Source organism: Musca autumnalis, unplaced genomic scaffold (assembly GCF_047663935.1).
Source record: "Musca autumnalis isolate F117 unplaced genomic scaffold, ASM4766393v1 scaffold_2, whole genome shotgun sequence".
In the NCBI taxonomy this organism is placed as follows: domain Eukaryota; kingdom Metazoa; phylum Arthropoda; class Insecta; order Diptera; family Muscidae; genus Musca; species Musca autumnalis.
In genome coordinates, this window is record NW_027411755.1 from 98796268 (window position 1) to 98819114 (window position 22847).

The 22847-nt window shown below is 34.8% G+C and overlaps 1 protein-coding gene and 1 long non-coding RNA gene across 3 annotated transcripts in view; both read right to left on the reverse strand.

Moving 5' to 3' along the window:
* The window catches only part of mib2 (E3 ubiquitin-protein ligase mind bomb 2), a 361272-nt gene that overhangs the window by 35017 nt on the left and 303408 nt on the right, over positions 1-22847 (reverse strand). For both annotated transcript variants that reach the window (XM_073968614.1, XM_073968613.1), the window contains one exon: positions 3184-3379. In XM_073968614.1, coding sequence (XP_073824715.1) covers positions 3184-3379 — 196 coding nt within the window. The remainder of the gene's footprint in view (positions 1-3183; positions 3380-22847) is intronic.
* On the reverse strand, positions 6109-21074 carry LOC141394354 (uncharacterized). Its single transcript, XR_012410376.1, has 2 exons — positions 19368-21074; positions 6109-17630 (listed from the first exon to the last, which is right to left on the reverse strand). It is a non-coding gene; the product is annotated as an uncharacterized lncRNA (long non-coding RNA).

A 22847-nucleotide genomic window follows, 5' to 3' on the forward strand; every position in this document is an offset into this window, starting at 1 on the left:
ATTCAAGTTTACGCTCCCACATCGGACTCAAGTAATGACGAAGTCGAGGAATTATATGCAGAAATCGAAGAGTTACTAAAAAACACCAAATCTCATGAAATTACTATTATACAAGGAGATTTTAACGCAAAGGTGGGAAGAGATGAAGTAAATGGAGTCACTAGAAAATTTGGACTAGGACAACGCAATGATAGAGGGGATAGTCTGATACAATTCTGCCAAGAACATAAAATGAAAGTTACAAATACAATGTTTCAATTACATCCCAGAAGACTTTATACGTGGAGATCTCCTCAAATTGATTACATAATTATCAAAAAACGATACTCTTCATATGTGATGAAGAGCTCAACTTGCACCGGTGCGGACGTCAAATATGCTACTTTCTAAAATAGGGATCAAATTAGCAATTACCCGAAAAAAGAAGAGGACACCCAGACTAAATCTGCACACGATGAAAGATCCAACTGTTAAATGCGAAATTAAAGCAGAGATTAACTCCAAACTTGAAGGAGTAAACAAGGAGGATGTGGAAAATATATGGCTTAATCTCAAAACAAAGATAAACTCCACCACGAATATGTGCCTACAAAACTCTCCTGCATCGAGAGAAGATGAATGGGTCACTGAGGAAATAAAACAATTTCGAATCCTAAGAAGCCAACAGAAAAATAGAAATGTCGAAAGATACTGGGAGATAAATAAAGAAATCAGAACCTTGACAAGAGCAGCAAAAAATAATTTACTTAATGGAAAATGTCAAGAAATTGAAACTCTACAGAACTTACACGATGACTTCAACCTTCATAAGAAGTTAAAGGAAGCAGCAGGAGTATACATATAAAAAAAACAGCACCAGCCACTCTGTTAGATGAAAATAACAGAGCTATATTTGAATTAGCAGAGAAAAAACGAATATGGAAAGAATATGTAGCAAAATTATTCACTGATGCCGAAAGAACCCCTTACGAAGAAACAGAAGACAATCTGACTGGAAACCCAATAACAAAGTGCGAAGTAGAGCTGGCAATAAAACACTCAAAGATATGAAAACAACAGGACCTGACGATATTCCAGCTGAAGTATTAAAACTTATAGAGGATGAAAATACTCGTAATACTCTTTAACAACGTACCAGACTGGCTAATTTCAAAATTCATACCGGTACCAAAGAAGAACAACGCAAAAAATGTGAAGAATATAGACTGATTAGTATCATGAGTCACGCATTAAAACTTTTTCTAAGAGAATATATCCCCAATGTGAAAAGTATATGGGCACATCACAGTTCAGAATGGGGACTCGAGAAGCACTGCTTAGCTTACAGGTACTAGTTCAGAAATGCCGAGAAGTACAACAGGATATATTTATATGTTTCGTTGACTACGAAAAAGCTTTCGAAACAGTTCGTCACGATAAACTAATAGAAATTTTGAAAACAATTAACATAAGCGACAACGAAATACGATGTATACGAAATTTATAATGGAAACAGGCGGCATACATCGATATAAATGGAGAAATGACGGAAGAAGTAACGATTTCAAAGTGGGTACGACAAGGATGTATCCTTTCGCCGTTGTTATTTAATATATACTCCCAACGAATATTTATGGAGGCTATAGAGCACCAAAGAATAGGAGTACAAATACATGGGATGGTTATCAACAATATCAGATACGCGGACGATACAACAATATTCGCAAGCACCATATCCGGTCTACAAAAACTTATTGACAAACTCACAGATGTAAGTGAATCGTATGGATTGAAAATCAACAAAAAGAAAACAAAATACATGACCATCAGCCGAAAAAATACGTATAACAACAGTACGTTGAAAATACAAAACACCGTAATAGAAAAAGTAAAAAACTATAAATATTTAGGAGTTAGCATAAATGAACAATGGGATGTTTCGAAAGGAATAACTTGTCGTATAGAAATGGCAAGGGATGCATTTTACAGACAAACTAAAACCAGATTCATCAAATGCTACATCTGGTCTGTTTTGTTATATGCATCAGAAACATGGACAATAAAGGCGATAGATGAAAGAAAACTGGAATCATTTGAAATTTGGATATACCGAAAATACTTAAAATACCGTGGACAGATCGGATAAGAAATGACGAGGAACTAAGAAGAATGAATCAAGATCGCCAACTCCTTAAAACAGTTAAAACCAGAAAAGTGTCATACCTGGGACATATCATGAGAAATGATAAATATATTATTCTGCAAAAAATTATTAAAGGATCAGTTGATGGAAGATCATGCAGAGGAAGAAAAGAAGTTTCTTGGCTGAAAAATATTCTGACATGGACCGGACATCAAAATGAAAGAAGTTACAGATATCTATATTTATAAAAATCCATTTTTGTTAAACATAAAACAAAAAATAGGTTTTAGTACAACAGAATCGTCAGTGTTCACCACTTCCATATTAAATATTGTTCATATATATTTTATGCCCTCTCCGCATACGAAGTAGCGGGCATTTGCTAGTATATATATATATATATATATATATATATATATATATATATATATATATATATGTATATATATGTTCGGCCGATTTGAGATATTTGAAGCACCAAACACCCTATATCTGTCCAATTTTGATAAAATTTGCAATGTGAAACGGAATTTGGTATAGAAATAAGTGTGACATATAATATATCGAAATCGATTCAGATTTAGATATAGCTCCCATATATATTTTACATATTCACAGTGGTGAAGGGTAAAGTCGGCCCCGCCCCACTTGGATCCTATCCTTACTGTTTTTTTTCTTACAAAAGTCTATACATACTTGCTTTCAAAGTTCCGTAAGTACACTTTTTTCTATATTTTTACAGCCGACAAAGACAATATGGAAATCATTGTAAAAACCGTCGTTGAAATTCCTTAATTTTTTCTTCTTTTTTGGACAGAGACCAACACCGGCCACGCGTTTAAACCTCCTTTTTACACAATTATATTTTACACAATATTTTCTAAATTGTGCAATTTTGTTGCATATGAATTGGCCACCGCTGTCTATCAACGTGCTCCGGCAACGGGCCCAAAACTGGACTTAAGCCGGTATTTGCTGTACAACGCGCTATTAAAGTAGTAAACACGTTCTGATAACTTGGGTGCTTCAAATGGTTACCGATTATTTCTAATATTACATACCTAATATCACCTTTTTCTGTTATTCTGTGAACTGTGCCCGTTTTTTGTAGATGTTCTAACATGCGTGGATTCCAGCCGCCGTGACCTTGTTGTAATTTTACTAGAACCTCTACATCCACACACACCTTAACCCGATCTCCGACTGAAAACATTGGCTTTACTGTTGAAACAACGGGTTGTTGCTCATCTAATTGACCTAAAAAATAAGAAAGATTATTGATACTAAGATAATTACTCTAAAAAGAAAGTTTATTCATAAAACCATCCGATTATTTTGATAGTTTGTATTGAAATTCATTTACATATTAAAACTCATTTACACATTAAAAACGACGATGATTGTAACAAAATATACATTGGGACAACAAAAAGAACTTTGAGTACGAGGGCAGTTCGGAAACTTCTTAGCCTAGAAGTTACAAAAAACTAACAAAAATCTGGTTTATGAATTACTCAAAAGGAATTACATTAATCTATACGAAAAAAAGAAATTACAGTGTTCTGCCGCAAACGCCCCCCGCATCTGTGGACTACCTAAAGTACACAAGCCTAACATACCACTAAGGCCCATAGTATCCTCCGTTAATGTCCCGTGTTACAACACTTCCAAATTTCTAGGCCAAATTTTAAAGAACTTAGTACGAGTATCAACGAAATATTATATAAAGAATTCTGCAGAACTTAAACAGACTCTTAAAGACATTAAGCTGGCCAAAACGGATATATTAGTATCATTCGATGCCATATCCTTATTTACAAATATACCTGTACATACCGCAATTAAAATCATAATGGAAAAATGGGACCAAGTCAAAAACCACACCAAAATCCCAAGAAAACTCTTCCTCCAACTTTTACAATTCTGCCTCAAGGACAACAACTATTCTGTATTCGATGATAAAATATATAATCAAATTTTCGGTATGTCAATGGGAAACCCTCTCTCACCTACAATCGCAGATATAGTTTTAGACCACTTACTTGACGACACCATAGCTGAGCTACAACATAAGGACATAAATATTAAATACATAACCAAATATGTGGATGATATTTTAGCAATAATCAACAAGGACGATGCGGAAACAATACTCAACACTTTAAACAATTTTCACAATAAAATTCAGTTTACACTAGATGTCGAGAAGGAAAAAACAATACCTTATTTAGACGTTAAATTGATTCGAGCCAATGATACAATCACCTTTGACTGGTATAGCGAAGACACATCCTCTGGCAGAATAATAAATTATCATACAACACAAACAAGATCACAAATCCTTAATACTGGTAAACATTTAATATACCGAATTCTAAACATCAGTGACAAACAAAAACAGCAAAATAATAACAAACATTTTACAAAACAACAGCTTTCCCGGCAATATTATACACTCCTTAATTGAGGAAATCAAAAGTAAAATAAGAGAGAAACAAATAATCTAACAAAATAAGACACAGCAAACGCACAAACAAAAAAATTTTACGGTGTAACATACATCCCAGGCCTTTTTGACAACCAAAAATTGCCAAAAATCATAAACAACAACATAAGCTTTGTATATAAAACGAACACAACACTAAACACAATATTTTCAAATACAAAAGCCCCAATTGAAAAGCAACAATAAAACAACGTTGTATATCAAATCAACTGCAAAGGAAAAAACGACGATGATTGTAACAAAATATACATTTGGACAACAAAAAGAACTTCGAGTACGAGGGCAGTTCGGAAACTTCTTAGCCTAGCACAAAAAGCGCGGTACAAACAGAAAAAAGTTAAGTGTTTTGGAAACTTCCATCTCTGTTATGAACACATGTTAAATTTTGTTTCGATCTGGCAACTCCTTCATATAGAAACATGTGTTCAAAAAAAAGACGCATCCGCAATTTTTTTACAATGGCAAAATTAGAAATGCGTGCTGTCATTAAATATTTACATAAAAAAGGTTTATCGGGACAAGAAATTCATAATGATATGGTGAATGTGTTAGGTGAAAGTGCTCCTTCATATGCAACAGTAAAAAATTGGGTTGCTGAATTTAAACGTGGTCGTACAAGCATTGAAGATGAACCACGAAGTGGACGTCCAAAAACAGCAACAACAACAGAAATTGTAGCCAAAGTGCATGATATGGTATTAAATGATCACGAATAAAAGTGCGTGAAATTGCTAATATCATAGGCATCTCAAATGATCGAGTCCATTTAATTTAGCATGAAGAACTACAGATGAAAAAGCTTTCTGCAAGATGGGTGCCGCATTTGTTAACAGTCGATCAAAAACGCATAAGAATGAACATTTCTCAAGCTTGTTTGGATCGTTTTAAGCGAAATAAAATGGATTTTAAGCGTCGCACACTGGTCCCAACTTGCGACAAAAATCGAAAAATCGATATCAGCAAATCTCTGCGACAATTCAGCAAAGATTCTCTAAACATATTATATTTTAATATTCCAGCACTGTTTTTGTAATTTATAACGGTATTTAACAAAACAGAAGAAGTTGACATTTACGTATGATCTCTTAACAACTTTAATAACATCACTAAGGTTGTGACTTCTTACAAGGCAAGTAACTCAAAATTGAAAGGATAAAATTATTTTTTTCGAAATGGAAGTTTTAGTACAAGGGTTTCTAATTAATTTTACATAAAAATGTGTACACATTATTCCCATAAAATGAGCTGGAAATCACATTTTTTATAATACTTTTTTTCCATGTCCTAAAAATTGAAGTAGAGTTTTACTAACTTCGCCATCCTTCGCCACACTCCAAATTTTTTGAAGAATGTGCGAAATAATGTCAATTTTACAAAAAATTTGGTTCCAGTTGCATATATTTGCATTTCCGTGTGTGACATTAAAAATAATGACGTCGTTTCAGTGAGTATGCCGTATTATTGTATTCTCAGTTTCTTCTTTGTTTTGTTTTAATTGTTTGTTTTGGTTTTTTTCTTTAAAGGTTTAGACATTTTTGTTTTGGGATCTACTTATGAGTGTATTTTTTTTACATTTGTATATTTTTGATATATGTATGATGCTTCATATAATATGAAAAACAAGTAAAAATGTAAAGTTCGGTCGCACCGAATTTTATTATGAAATATTCTGACCTAAAATGGTATAATTTGTTTACTTTCCCGTCCACGATACCAGTCGGGGACGTTTTTTGACCAGTAAGAACTCCAAATATAAAATTACAACCAATTCCAACCGAAAATGTAGATAAAAACCTCAAAATAACTGAAATAGGGAGGTACCGTAATATGAGGGCTATACCGAAACCTGGACCTAAGACCACAATTTTTAGCGCAGAAGGTTTCTGATCATTAAGAACCCTAAATGGCAAATTACAACCAATTCGGGCCGAAAATGTTGATAAAATCTTCAAAATACCAGGAATCGGGACGTATTGTAATATGAGAGCTATACCGAAACCTGGACCTAAGACCACAATTTTTGGTGCAGAAGGTTTCTGACCAAATACCAAAGTACAGCCAATTAGGGCCGAAAATGTAGATAAAAGCTTCAAAATACCTGAAATCGGGTGGTACCGCTACATGGAGGCTGTAGGAAAAACTGGACCCATACTTATGATTTTTTGGGTAAAGTATTTTTGTCTTATTTTTAGCGTATACTGAAAAAATCAGATTGATCCGACGATTATAAATATTTTTGTCGCACCTTCCCATACAAGTGGAACCACTGTGCGTCGTTTCATAACTGTTGATGAGACATGGATCCACCACTATACTCCAGAGACAAAAGAACAATCCAAACAATGGACTGAAGCTGGGGGAAGTGCCCCAAAGAAGGCAAAAACAATTCAATCGGCTGGTAAGGTTTTGGGACTTCAAAGGTATTTTATTGATTGACTATCTGCAAAAGGGTAAAACAATACTATTGCAACCTTTTGGATCAATTAAATGTACAAATTCGAGAAAAACGTCCTGGCTTACAACACAAAAAAAAATAATTTTTCATCAAGACAACGCACCAGCGCACAAGAGTGTTTTAACAATGGCTAAAATCAACGAATTAATGTACGAGTTGCTTGACCACACACCTTATTCTCCTGATTTAGCTCCCAGTGACTTTTACTTGTTCCCAAATCTAAAAAAAATTCCTTGCTGGCAAGCGTTTTACCTCAAATAAAGATGCAATTACAGTTGTAAACCACTATTTTGAAGACCTTGAGGAAAACTATTTTAATCAAAGGATAGAATTGCTAGAAAAGCATTGGACTAAGTGTATTGAAGTTTCAGGAGATTATATTGAAAAATAAAAATATTTTTGAAAAACTAACTATTCTCTTTCATTGATGGGCTAAGAAGTTTCCGAACCGCCCTCGTATTAGAATGGGAGAACACAAATCAGATATTGAGAAACAAAAAGAAACGACAGCACTCTCACAACATGCTCCGAGCAAAGGCCACACACCTGACTTTGACAACGTCATACTATTGGACAAAGAACGAAAAGAGAAAAAGAGACTAATGATTGAAAGCTTACGCATTCAACAACATATTGAAAGGACAATGAACATAAAAGAAGACACTGACAGCATAAGTGTCAGTTACGGCATTGCAATATTGTAATCTCACTGTGATCTAGCTTTTAATTCTTGTTAATTGTCTTATATGTTTAATTAATATAAAATCAATGTAACAAGATTTACAAATATTATCGTAAGTTATTAATACATGTACTTTCTTGGTGTTTTTGTAAAATTGCAAATTGTGATTTTTATATATTTAAATAGACATGTCCCCTGAAGAAGTCGCCAAACAAGCGACGAAACGTTGGGATGAAAAAGCAATAAACCCCTTGTTTTATTTGCTTAAATTTACCAAAGGTCAATTAGCTAAACACAATCAACAATAATAAAAAGTTTTTGTTTTTGTCAAAAACTCGCGTGCCGATGGTGAGCGTTGAACACACAACCCTGGGATTTATAGTCAGACACACACACACTGTGCCACCGTCCTCATTACTTAGTCAGGAGTAAAGTAAGTAGGTTTACCTTGTAATTTTTTTAAGAAGTAACCCATTACTTTTCAGATTACTTGTAATGCGAAAATAATCTTGTTTACATTACTTTGTAAAGGGTTACGTAAAGGGTTACGACTATCGGATCCAAATTTTTGCTGGGATAGATCCAAAATTTGAGTACAATCGGATAAGAAATAAAAAAACATGCAAAATCCGATGTCTAAATATAACAAATAATCAAAAAATATTACAAAATATATCACTGCCTTTACGCAGATGACGTCTATATCTAAAGTTCAGTCCCAAGACGGCGGGTTCTCTCGTACCTGATTGACCCGAAATCATAGTATTTCGGCCAGCGCACATTGGTGCAAGATTTCAAAAAACGGAGATTAATTCAGGGAAGCATTTTGGTATAAAAAGTTCGGCCCGACCGAACTTAACGCTTTTCTTACTTGTTTCCTTTTTAAAAGATTGGTCTTTAGTGCATATGATTGTAACTGTAATTTTTCTATTTAATTATTACGCACAAGGTACAAATCTTTTATAAAGGAAAAGTACGCAAAAAAAACAAAAAAGTTAAAACACAAAAAATACCATAACTCATCTATTTTTCAACCGATTTCATTGGTTTTTCTCATTTTGAAAAGCCAACTAAATTCTCTTCTTGATGAAAGTAAATAATTACGCATTTTGGTGTCTTCTACGTAGCCTAGATCACGAGGAAAATAATTTTCCTCACTATAACTCAACCATTTGTTACCGGATTTTTAAAAATTATGGCTTGTTCGAAACGCAAGGTTTTCACCTTTAAAAATAAACTGTAAAAGTCCGGTGTGGAAAAAAGAAGTTATGACCGTTTTAAATTGAAAATTCAAGAAACCTCGTTTTTTGCTACATTTACCGTTATAAAATCAAAAAACGAAGTGACCTAAAGAAACCAAAGGTATTTTCGTCTTCCATGGACTCCCACAATACCGAATTTATGCATCAGAACCCCTGCAAATTTTCACTGTAGCACAGTGTTATTAGTTAAGCTAATATTTGACAAAAAAACTATAAAGTTAGACTAATATTTTCGTATAGCTCCCATACATGAGTATCTCCCGATTTTATGTATTTCGGGGGTCTTGACCATGTTTTTTAGTATATTTATCTGTAAATTAGAATTCATAGTTCTGAATGCCTAAGAATTCATCGTGCTAAAATTTGTCAATATAGGTCAAAGATACAGTACAGTCAAATTTGGGGGATTTCGAACATTTTAGGCATATATTGCAACTAAACTGGCTCAAATTGTGAATTGTGCATTTTGAAGGGGTTGAACATATTTTTATCAAACATCATCTCCATATATTCTCGTTTTGGAATAACATCCATATAAAATATTCCGCTACTTTTTTAACTCTAAATACTTTTCAAAAATTGGGAAAAATAGATAAATTTTAAATTATTTTTTAATATGTTTCTAAACTTTTTTTGCCATAAATATATTTTTAAGATTCTGATATCTATCTGAAGTTGAGGATTCCATTCCAAAATGACCACTTTTGATGCAAAAAAAAATATTACACTTTATACACCAAAAAATTTAATTTTTTATTGTGCTCTTCAAATTATTAAAAATTCTTTGGCTCTAACACAGTGTAACTTTAGAAGTGAACAATATATGATCTTGACATTTTGGTGAGAGACTTAGAATTTTGTAACATATTATCATGTAACGACAGTTATACCAAAAACCGAATTTAATTTTTTTAATTAATTTCCATTTTTTGCGATTTCACCCCTTGTGCATCGCCATCATTTCATAAAAATCATTATATATAGTACCTACAACATATAAGTGGACGTGCGCACATTGTCTAATGTAGGGTGAACACAGACATTAAGCCAAAACACGCAATATCAGAGACAATGAAGACAAAAACCCAAAAAGGCAAAAATTTGACCTAAGGATATTTCCACCATTTTTTGGCATAACTCAAAATGCGCAAGCAAGACGCAAGTTTTGTTTGCGCAATATCAAAGACAACAATCAAGAGAAAAATACAAAAAAATTCTCACGACCTTCTCGACACTCTTTTTTTTATACTCCAATACATTTATGCAAAATCTGGACACATTTTGACGAATTTTTTAAACACATTTCTACAAGACTTTTTCAGAACAATTTTTTCGCTTTGCTAAAATGGTATTTTTTGAAAAAAAAAACTAAAATCGCCATAAGATGGGAAGGAGATGCGAGGACAACAACATCTACTGCAGGGGATGATCAAATAATTATACGAATTATTAAGCAGATCTCTCAGAAGTCATCAACAGATGTTAAATAAAGTTAAAGTTAAAGACTTGACACCGATAAATCTATACAAACACCTCCGATACATACCAAGGATACCGGTATACCAAAATAGGCAAATTTTGGGAAAACAATAATTTCCAGGAAAAATGGAATTTTTCATAGAAATTATGCAAAAAATGTGTGGTTATGTTTTTGGAGTAGTGAAACCGAGTACTTCTCTTCGATTTAAATCTATATTTAAGTTATATGACTTGAAAAAATTTGATTGATCACCAGAACGAAGGACAATAAAATTTGTCCCAAAATGTAGGAGGTGTTTTATATTGCCCTGGAGGTATTTTTATGGACAGAAATGGTACAGGAAGCATGAGATCGAGATGTTTAACAGATCCAAGAACTAACCGGAAAGATAGCATTTCAAAATCGCACCATGTACACTCCAGAAGTGTCGTATAACAGGATGTTTTGACATAATACCGCTTCTAAACGTATATATAATCACGTAAAACTAGTATTTTTTGCAAATAAGCTTAAGTTCTTATCGTACCTGATCAACTTAAGTAATCTAAATTCATATAGGAGGTCCCGGGACTCTAATCTGGACTCTAGACTATTAAATATCGAATAAAACCTTGGTATTTAACAATTATCCTTAGAGCACAGGATTCCAAAGGATATATTAATTTATTTAGTTAACTGGTTTACTTTACGATGTCTCCAGATAATAAATAAAATGTTTAATTCACAATATATTATCAAAACAAGAATAATTTCTTCAGATGTTGAATCAAATTTTGTTGCAAATGTTTTGAGCAGAACAAAAAGTGAGTTCGAGCATTGCTTTGTATATTTTTTGTAAAATAAGTGCAATTTTTGCAAATTAATTTTTAAATCTTTAAAAAGGATCCAATAAACAATCAATCTACAAAAATATTTGCATTTCAAATCCACAAACTATCTCAGAACTACATAAAATACGAACTAGTCATTCCAGTTGCAAATGTTTTGAGCAGCACTGTACGTGTTTAAGTTAAATTGTTTATTTTTGATATTATTTTCGCTCATTAACGGCCAATCTGTTGTGGCCTACATTATCGTTAAAATCTGCAAGCTCCTTATTGTTAGACCCTTGTAACATTTACATTGCAGATTTTAACGATAATTCTTTCGTTGAGTTCCTTTGACATTTTCCCACCTCTCTTCATCTACTTTTACTTTCCATCGGATCGTTGAAACGCGCGCTTTATAGTAAGCTTTTTCTGCAAGATCGTTGCAATTATCTAAGGTAATATCGTTACCATCATCCACTTTTATTTATTGAATAAAATCAATTTGACTTATAGTCAAATACAAATCAAAACGAAAATACTGCATTTATATTTTTCTCCCTTATTTCTTTTATTTACATTGACGTAAACATTTGGTCACTTCGAGTCGCGATTGAGTCGGTGTTGTTGTCGGGGCCTTTGTTAATCGGTCTGTTTGCTCTTATTTCGCAGCAAACAACATAACATCCATACAGTCCATCCATATATCCATCCATCCATCCATCAATCCATTTATTTTCACCCTTAATCTCATCAAAAAACAGGTACGTAAAGTGTTTTAAGTGAGAATATCGAAAACATAAAAATTGAAAGTGAAAAAAAGCAACAATTGTTTGTGTCGTGATCGCTGTTTGGCCGTCTTACAACGCGTTGCGCATCCCCCCTCCCGTATCAATCGATTTGTCACAAGTGAAAAAGAAAAAAAGTGACATTTATTTTTTTGCTATTTTTTGTTGTAAAAAATATTCGATTTTTTTCCTATAAATTGTGGTGGAATAGTGCACAAAATTAAATACAAATAATTGTTAATAAGTGCCTTCAAATTATTACAAAAAGAACCACACATTTTGATACATTAATTGTGCCAAAATTGCATTTTTTATTCCCCACATAACTTGCATTAAAATCCCTTTACGTTTGTTTGGTTATTAGCAAGTGAACAACATATATTCGTTTATACGTACATACGGGCATAAACATACATACTTACGCTCATATCGTTGAGTCAGTCGGTCGGTCAGTCGCTTGGTCGTTTACTTGTTTGCTTGCCCAGCCAGCCAACAATTTTTGCCGATGGCTCTGATATCAGATTTTTTCCGAGATTTCGTAACCTTTCTTTCCGATTATTTTCCGAGTGCTCTGCACAATCTCGGAAGGGAAATTTTGATTTGTTTTCTTTCCGATTAGTTTCCGAGTACTCTGCACATAATCTGAAAGAATTTTTGATCTGTGTATTTTTCTCGCGAGCAAAAATCCCGAACTCTGGTTGAGAGTTGATTGTATACAAACAACGCCAGCGGCAAGGGAAATTTCTTTGCTTTGTTTGCATGCTGTACCTTGTTTTTTAGTTATTTCGCAGCAGTTAAGTGAGTAAGACGTAGCGGAACAAATTATTGTGTGTTTTAAAACAAATTAAAATTGGAAGTTTGCATACACATTTTGTAAAAAGCTGTTTATAATAACAAATATTGTTAATTCTATTTTAGATACGCCAAATAAAGAACAACATCGTGATGACACATGGAAACTTTATTAGGAAAAGTTGTGTTTTATAATTTTGCAAACACACAATATCAGCGGGCAGCAGCAATGAATACTATTAAATCCAACTTGTGAAGATGATGAAATAAAGAATAAAAAAATTCGCATTAAACATCCGAACATTTTCCGAAATATAAATCACCGGAATTTTTTCCGATTTTCGGATAAAACCTTACGAAAATATTCAGATTTTTTTCCATATATCGGATAAAATATCCGATAATCTTCCGATTTTTTTCCAAATATCGGATCAAACATCCGATAATCTTCCGATTTTTTTCCGAATATCGGATCAAACATCCGATAATCTTCCGATTTTTTTCCGAATATCGGATCAAACATCCGATAATCTTCCGATTTTTTTCCGAATATCGGATCAAACATCCGATAATCTTCCGATTTTTTTCCGAATATCGGATCAAACATCCGATAATCTTCCGACTTTTTTCCGAATATCGGATCAAACATCCGATAATCTTCCGATTTTTTACCGAATATCGGATCAAACATCCGATAATTTTCCGAATTTTTTTCCGAATATCGGATCAAACATCCGATAATCTTCCGAATTTTTTCCGATTTTCGAATGTTCCTTCCGAGTTTTTTCCGAAATTGTGCAGATAATCGAAAATTCCCTTAAAATTTACCTTTTTTCATTCGAGTTTTTTTTTGCGAATTCGTTCAGAATTCGGAAAGAAACTCTAATATTCCTTCCGATTTTTTTCCGATAAAACTTTCCGAATTCGTGGGCACCTTCACACAATTTTGTTCCGATTTCTGAACGAATTCGACATCAGTAGTGCGATTCTGTAACTTTTTTTAATAACAAACCGAAATCGGTAGTTAACGAAAATATTCGGTTGAGTTAACGAATGTGCTATTCTGTAACTTTATGTTAACGATTGTAGAAATCGTTAACTCATACCGACGAAAATCGATAGGAAGGAAATGTCAAATATTATATTTTAATATTTATTAAAATATATTTTGAAGCTGAAAACATTATTTCGTCGCGAGTACAAAACATAAAGTGTTTAAGAAGGAAACAATTCAGATTTTTGAAGGATTTTGGCTCAAATGTGTTTCTTTTGGATGAATACGGATGCCAGTAAAGAAGGATTTCTTAAGATGTTTTATTGTGTGTGTGATTTAAAAGTAATAAAAGTGATAAAACCATCATTAATCTTTTTTAAAAGCGCAGTTGTATTTTTTTAATTATAAGTTGGGATCATATTTTGGGTTGTGGCGCTCTGTATGGAAATTCAGCTTTGATATTTGACATGACTTAAGCCCCTTCAGTGATCGTGGATCCACGTTACCGTCATTTGAGTTTATATATTCACATATTTAATTCACGCCCACATTAAATGAAATTTCTCATAGCAGAGAGTATGAAAAGTTCGAAAATCCAAGCTTATACGCCATTTTTAGCATTCTGATTGTTAGTGATGCTGAGTTAAAATCTATAAGATTATCACAGAACAAAGTAGGTTATAGTAATACTATTCACGTGTTGGCCTCAATGCTAAATTAAAGCCAACGAAAGCCTCCTAGAAAGATAGTGTTACGGACATTGCTATAGGTCTTACATAGCAGTACCACACTTGAGTTCTTTTGAAGCATTAGCAAACGTTTTTCCTCTTTAGTAAGTAAAACAAAGGTTAGCGTAGTCTTCATATGTAGGATAGCCACTGTTGCGCCTTCGTCAGCGCCGATTTAATTGATGCTACATGAAGGTGGTCTAAAGGAAATTTATGAGTCAATCGAAGATCAAAGAGAACTTTGATGATCTTTATGCAGTTTCAATAAAATCGGCGCTGGCGAAAGCACAACAGTGGCGAAGCTGACCCGTGTTATCATACATATGTAGTTAACCCTTATGTAAACGCTTTAAGAAGATTTTTCTCAATAAGGCAGAATTTACCTTGTGTACACTCCTGATTAACATAACATATGCTCATATAAAAACGCCGTTTTAAAAAGAAATCAACAAAATATTGCAATAATGTACTGTCGTTAAGACTTAACAACAACTTTTTTTTGGTTGTTAACTTAACAATAATTTTCGGTAATTAACGACAAAATTTACCGACAACAATTGTTAAAATTGGTATACAGAATAGCACTTACCGAAAATTATCGTTAACTACCGACATTAGTCGTTAATTCTGTCGTTAAGGAGTTACAGAATCGCACTTCAGAATCGCATACTTGTGCAGAGTTTCGTTCCGAATTCGGAAAAAATTGTTAGCTGGGTGCTTGTTGATACACACACACACACTGTATACCCCCATACCAGCTGTGTGGTGTTTTTTTTCTTTTTCGTTGAGTAGTGGTATCCCAGTAGGAAATTTTTTCGACATCCCTGTTGGAAAAATTTTCTTAGTACACGCAAAATAATAATTTAATATATTGAAATATTTTATAGTAAATATTTTTGAGAGTGATACGGGAGCGTCGTTTGAATATTTTTGGAAATTAAAAAATCGTGTATTGAGAGTGATACGGGAGCGTCGATTGAATATTTTTGGAAATTAAAAAATCGTGTACACCCTACACTCGGTCAATTCGACTTTTTAATAAATAAAGTGATTTTTTGACCGTTTTGTGAAAAATCAATTATTTTTATTAAAATTTTCCAGAATTTTTAATTTGATTTAATTTGCTTTGTGGTTTTTTGGTCCACATTCACCCTACAATCGGTATTAGTGAGCCTAATTGAGGTATTTTCGCGAATTAAATCATAAAATCTCGGTATTTTCGGTTGAAAATAATAATTTTAATTGAATATTTTGAATTTTTGTACGGTTTCGGTACGTGAAATTACGGGTTTTTCAATTTTGAGAAGAAAATATTTGAATTTTTTGAAATATTTATATATATTTTTGATTTTTACATATATTTTTGATATATTTTGATTACAGTTTGTCGATCTTTTATATAAATATTTTTGATTTCTATTCGATTTATTCGAAGTTTTCTTGAAAATTTCTGAATTTTTTGGCGTTTTTTTACCTTTTTTTCCGAAACTTTGTGGATTTTTTGATTCTGCATTCCTTTGGTGGAATTTCTGAAAGCTCGTGTGTTTAGATACTAATTGAGTATTTCTAAACTGCTTTCTTGTGAAAATTGTTTCCTGTTTTTGAGATTTTAATTAATTATCGGGTATTTTCGTGACTCTATAGTGAGTTTTGAAGTAGATTTTTGGAAATTCAGTACAAATTCCAAAATATTTTTGGCAGTTTAGCGATTTCTGTGCTTCTTTCGCTTTTGAACTTTCTTTTGAGTGATTTTTTCGGACTTTAGTTGAATTTTTTTTTGATAATTCAAAATGTCAGTCACTCCATTGTATTTTTTTTTTTACCAGAGCATCGGACGCTATAGTAACATTCGAGTCTCATTACAGTGCTATTAAGCCTGAAGAGATAGACGAATATGGGTTAGAAGTCCGTAAAGAAAAAATTCAAAAGTTATGGGTAAAGACACAGGAGATGGTTGAAAAGTGTCTTGATTTTGTGATGTCTGCCGGTGATACGAAAAAGGAGGATATTGAATCGATCGACAGTAAGTAGGATGTAGCTTACTTGAGATGTTTGTTAGGAAGTCAGTTAGGTAAACTTAAAAGGTCGCATAGACATTCGTTGAACTCGACAATGAACGATTCGGTTGCCTCTTTAGCGCAACCATCGGTTGCTAGTCCACTAGAAGCGAGAAGTAATCTTAGTACTTCTACTCAGGCTTCACGTGAAGTGGGAACCCAAGTTGATCCTCCTAATACTTTGTCTTTTAGGAGTCTTGGTTTAGATGATATTCCCATGATATAGATGATATTCTCATAACCTCGCACTTCCACCGTGTGATGTGGATATTTTTGAGGGCGATTTTCATTCTTGGCCCACGTTCCGCGACTTATTCACAGCCATTTATATAAATATTCTCGGCCTAGCGATGTTGAACGCTTATGTTATTTGATTCGGAAGATTAGTGGAGAGGCTCGTGAGATAGTTTCCAAATTTCCATTAACTAATAGTAGTTTCGTTCTTGCGTGGAAATCTTTGAAGGACACTTACGAAAATCCTCGTGTTATAGTACACAATCAATTAAAAATCCTTTTCTCTCTTCCTGTTCTTGATGGTGAAACTTGTGCGAATTTGAAATCGTTACAGCGTGGCATAAACGGATGCCTGTCGGCAATGTCCATTTATGATATTTCGACGGATAATTGGGATCCGATCATAGTATTTATGTGCCTGCAACGGCTTCCTAAGCTCACACAAACCTTATGGGAACAAAGTGTGAAAAATAAATCTTCCTCGTCATCGTGGAAAGATTTAGATGCGTTATTGTCGGAGCGGATCCAAACGCTCATGTGTCTTCACGACATGGTTGTGTGCTTTGTTCAAATAAAGCTTATCGATTATTTGAATGTCAGCGATTCCAAAATCAGTCCTCTACGGAACGGTATAAAATAGTTAAACGGTTCCAATTGTGTGTGAATTGTGTACGTAGAGGACATGGAACATAAAAGTGTGATAGTAGTCGTCGTTGTTGGCGACCTGACTTAACGCCAAACGGACATAACGCCCAAAATCAATTTTGGGCGTTATGTCCTCCTTGACCCCGGACTTAACGCCCAAAATAAAATTGGGCGTTAAGTCCGCCCCCATAGCGGACATAAGGCCCATTGGGCTTTATGACCGTTTTCCGAAATTAACGATTTTCCCACTTCATAAGTAAAATTCAGATTTATTTAGAAATAAACTTGTTTTATATATGTACGTAATAAACAAAAAATAAGCTTACTGAAATCATATTTAAATGTATACGGATTTTCCAACAATTTGTGGACAAATGGACCCAACATTACAGTACTGTGATCGTTATGATTTACTTGAGTTTTCTCGAAACAAGATTTACAAGCATGCACAATTTTGCAAACCTGCAATTTTATTTTTTAAAAACATATTCCGTATAAAAGATTTTTTTTGCTACATCTACACATCTACAACGCCATAAATAAAACATTGAGTCATAGGAAATCAAAATCAAAATTCAAACCTGAATATGCTGGAAGCGATGGAGCAAAAGTCAAAAAACGGTATATTTTACAGGAAATCGCGCGCGCGTTTTTTTTTTTTAAATATACGGTTTTTGACTTTTGCTATATCGCTTCCAGCATATTCAGGTTTGCTCTATGACACAATTTTATTTTCAATGAGGAAACAATTTTAAATATTTATGAACTTTTAACCTAACAACTTACGAAAGCGATCGAGCAAAAGTCGAAAACGGTATATTTTATAAGAAATCGCGCACGCGATTTTTTTATAAAATATACCGTTTTCGACTTTTGCTCGATCGCTTTCGTAAGTTGTTAAGTGTTAATATGTATTTAAAATTGTTTCCTCATTGAAAATAAAATTGAGTCATAGTCATAAAACCTAAAGATGTTGTTCAAAAACGGAATATTTTATAAAAAATCGCGCGCGCGATTTCTTATAAAATATACCGTTTTCGACTTTTGCTCGATCGCTTTCGTAAGTTGTTAAGTGTTAATATGTATTTAAAATTGTTTCCTCATTGAAAATAAAATTGAGTCATAGTCATAAAACCTAAAGATGTTGAAAGCGATTTCGACTTTTGCTCGATCGCTTTCAACATCTTTAGGTTTTATCTATGACTCAATTTTTAATTCACAATAAGAAATAGATCACTCAACACGCTGTTAAACATTCCGTTTTGTCAGTGTTTGTTATTTGGAAATGTGCTAATAAATTCCTGAGGAGATTTCGATTTTTCAGAGCTCCTTATGCGTCCAACTAGTTTAAAATCTACTGAATGATGTTTGCTATTTTAGGAATCAATCAAATCATTTTTAAAATCTACTTAACCATAATATAACCTGAAAGAGTCTACCATTTTGAAAATTTAAAAAAATTTTTTTATAATAAAATTAGACAGAATGTTCAAAATAATAATTTATTGTAGGTTTTGCAACACAGCAATTGAAACCGGCCTGCATTACAAATAATGATCATTAAAATATAAAAAAACTCAACATAATATTTTGGGCGTTATGTCCACTTACAACGCGGACATAACGCCAAATTTTTTTGGCGTTGTGTCCGATTATTTTTGGGCCTTATGTCCGGAGTTAGGGCGGACATAACACCCAATTTTATTTTGGGGGTTAAGTCCGGGGTCGGGGCGGACATAACGCCCAAAATTAATTTTGGGCGTTATGTCCTTGGGCGTTAAGTCAGGTCGCCGTCGTTGTTCCAAATGTAATCAACCTCATCACACTTTATTACATCGCCTAGATACCCAATCAAATACTTCGGCTCCGGGTAATACAGTCGCGACAAATTCAAGATCTGTCGATCCCCCTTCTTCATCGGAGCAACCTAGACCATCCACATCGACTGGGTGTCTGCCTTGTCAATCCTTTCATGTAGCACAAAACAAATCGGTTTTGCTAGGAACAGCAATGATAAATATTGTTCATCATGGTGTTTCCTATTCGGCTAGGGCGCTTATATAGATCCAGCATCTGAGTCGTCATTCTTGTCTGAGCGACTTCAGAATCGTTTAAAACTTCCTGTGCATTCCACTACTGCTTCTATTTCTGGTGTGAATTGTACTGTTTCGGCCACTTCTCGGAAAATTTGTTCGCTGAAAGTTTTGGCCCAAAATTCGGTATTTGGTTGGTTAGTTACCGGTCCTGTCCCCACGACCGAGGTTCGGACATTCGCGACTAAAATTGACGTGATAGAAGAAGACAACATTAATAAAACTCTTTTACGATTTTGGGAGCTAGAGGAACCTCCAAAACGGAATATGATGTCTCCGTCTGATCGTTTTTGCGAAGATAATTATATAAAAACCACGCGCAGAATGTCGGACGGTAGATATATAGTAAAACTGCCAATTAAACCTGACATAGATCCTAAGGAATTTTTGGGTAGGTCGCGAGCAACCGTTTTAAAGCAATACCTTAGAAATTAATCGTCTTTATTGAGAAAATCGGACGGACGTTAAGGTTGTTTATGACGCGGTCCTACAAGAATATTTATATCTTGACCACATGAGGTTAGTATCGTCTAGTTCTCTATCTTGTTATTTGCCTCACCACCCCGTCATAAACCCTGATAAACAGACCACTAAACTTCGGGTAGTCTTTAACGCTTCTTTCAAAACGTCTGAACGACTTGCTTTATGTCGGACCCACTTTGCAGCTTGATTTAGTCTTGCTGATTCTGCGGTGGCGTGTTTTTAAATATGTTTTCAATTCGGACATTACCCAGATGTATAGGCAGATTCGCGTCGATCCAAAACATGCCTTGCTTCAGAGAATTCTATTCCGTGATTCCCCCACGAAACCGGTCCAAGACTTTGAATTACATACGGTGACTTTTGGTGTAAATTGTGCACCCTATTTAGCAATTAGAACGCTATTAAAACTGGCGGAAGACACCGAGACCGATTTCCCACTCGCGGCGCACATTTTGCGCAAATGTATGTACGTGGACGACGTGTTTGCGGGAACACATGACCTGGAGACAGCTTTATCTGCTAGGGACGTGTTTGCGGGAACACATGACCTGGAGACGGCTTTATCTGCTAGGGATCAATTAGTTTCCGCGCTTTCTTCAGCGAAATTCGAACTTCGGAAGTGGACAGCGAACAATAGATCGATTCTCGAAGGTATTTCTCCTGATCATTTGCTAGATGAGAAAATATTGTCCTTTGTAGAATCTAGTGGATCTAAGCCGTTAGGAATAAGGTGGAATGCACAATTGGACACATTTTACTTTGAGGTCGCTCCAATCGCAAAAAAGGCATCATATACTAAACGGGAAATTTTATCCGCCATTGCAAAATTATTTGATCCTGTGGGCTGGTTAGGACCAGTTATCGCTGTAGCAAAAATGGTTATGCAAAAGGTGTGGTTGGACAATATTGGTTGGGACGACTCCCTTTCGTCAGCCACAGATGCCGATTGGCGCAAATTTGTAGATTCCTACACGGATGTTAATTCGGTTAGGATTTCCAGATGGGTTCAGTATACTCCTGATTGTTCGGCTGAACTCCATGTTTTTTTTCCGATGCCTAGGAAAAAGCATACGCGGGGCTAATTTATATTAGGATTGAGTCCCCTAGTGGAGATATTTTCGTCCATTTACTATCGTGTAAAACTAGGGTGGCCCCATAAAATCAATTTCTCTGCAATTGATATTGAGTTTCGTCAGGTTTATTGTTGGACGGTCAGGTTTTTCGTAACCAGGAGAGGACTATTCCTGGTTACGAAAAACTCCTTCGACTTGGACTACGTTTGTAGCTAATCGCGTTTGTCGTATCCAAGAAAACGTTGGTAATCACAATTGGTACCACGTTAAATCTGAGGATAATCCCGCTGATTTGGGAAGTCGCGGTCTTGCTCCTTCTGATCTAGCTAATTCCTCTCTTTGGTGGCATGGGCCACATTGGCTTAATGATCAAAAATCTAAATGGTCAATTCGTGATCTGTCGGCACTTGAAACCGATAATGAAAAGCGTTCGGTGAAAAGTCATGCCTCTTTCCTTACGAGCCCTGAGGACTTTCTTGCTAGGTTCTCTTGCTTGGGTAGAGCTCTTCGTGTTGTCTCGTATATATTTAGATTCTTCCATCGTACTCACCCAAGACATAGAAGTAATTTTGTTTACACCGACACCACTATTGCTTCGTCGGAAATCAATTTCGCCCGTACTAGATTGATTGAGATATAGGGATTTATTAGAAAAAAAATCCGCTTAATAGTAAGAGTCCTTTGGTTCCTCTTAACCCCTACTTGGATGATTATGGTATAATTCGTATGAATGGAAGATTAGTTGACTCTCCTACTCTTGCGTATACGGAAAGACATCCTATTATTCTGCCATATCATTGTCGGTTCGTAAAACTTTTAGTGGAATTTGTCCACAAGATTTCCGTTCATGGAGGAAATCAGTTGATGTTGAGGATTCTTCGAATTGAATATTGGGTTCCTCGATTGAAAAGTATGATTCGTTCGGTTATTAATCGTTGCAGAATTTGCATATTAGAAAAGAAGCGTTCTAGAAGTCAAGTTATGGCTGCGCTTCCGCCGGAACGAACCGTGATTAATAGGCCTTTTACTACAACTGGTGTAGATTTCGCTGGGCCTTTCGATGTAAAATCCTTTACGGGTCGTGCCTGTAAAATTACCAAAGGGTATGTTTGCGTTTTCGTGTGCTTCTCTACGAAAGCGATTCATTTGGAAGCAGTCTCAGATTTATCAACTGCAAATTTCTTGGCAGCATTTCATAGGTTTGTTGCTCGTCGTGGTTGTCCTCAGTCCGTATTGTCGGACAATGGTACGAATTTTGTCGGGGCTTCCAGAGAAATAGAAAGAGATTTTAGGTCGTTTCTTCGCATCAATTTCCGCAACGTGACCTTCAAAAAGATGATATCGTCGTGATTAGTCACGAAACTCTCCCTCCAACGTCGTGGAAACTAGGTAGGGGCGAAAACGTATTTCCCGGCCCCGATGGGCATGTTCGCGTCGCCGACGTTCGCATTGAGAACACAGTTATAAGGCGGCCTATAACTAAATTGGTCGTTTTGACCGAATAAATTTCGATATCTTTAACCTAGTTTTTCTCTTTAGTAATATGGACAAAATGTCATTTTTCGCTGATGAACTAAAGGACTACGACGAATTGATGGCGGAAATTGATAGAACCATGGGTCCTTCCACTCCAGTTCCCGCCGTGAC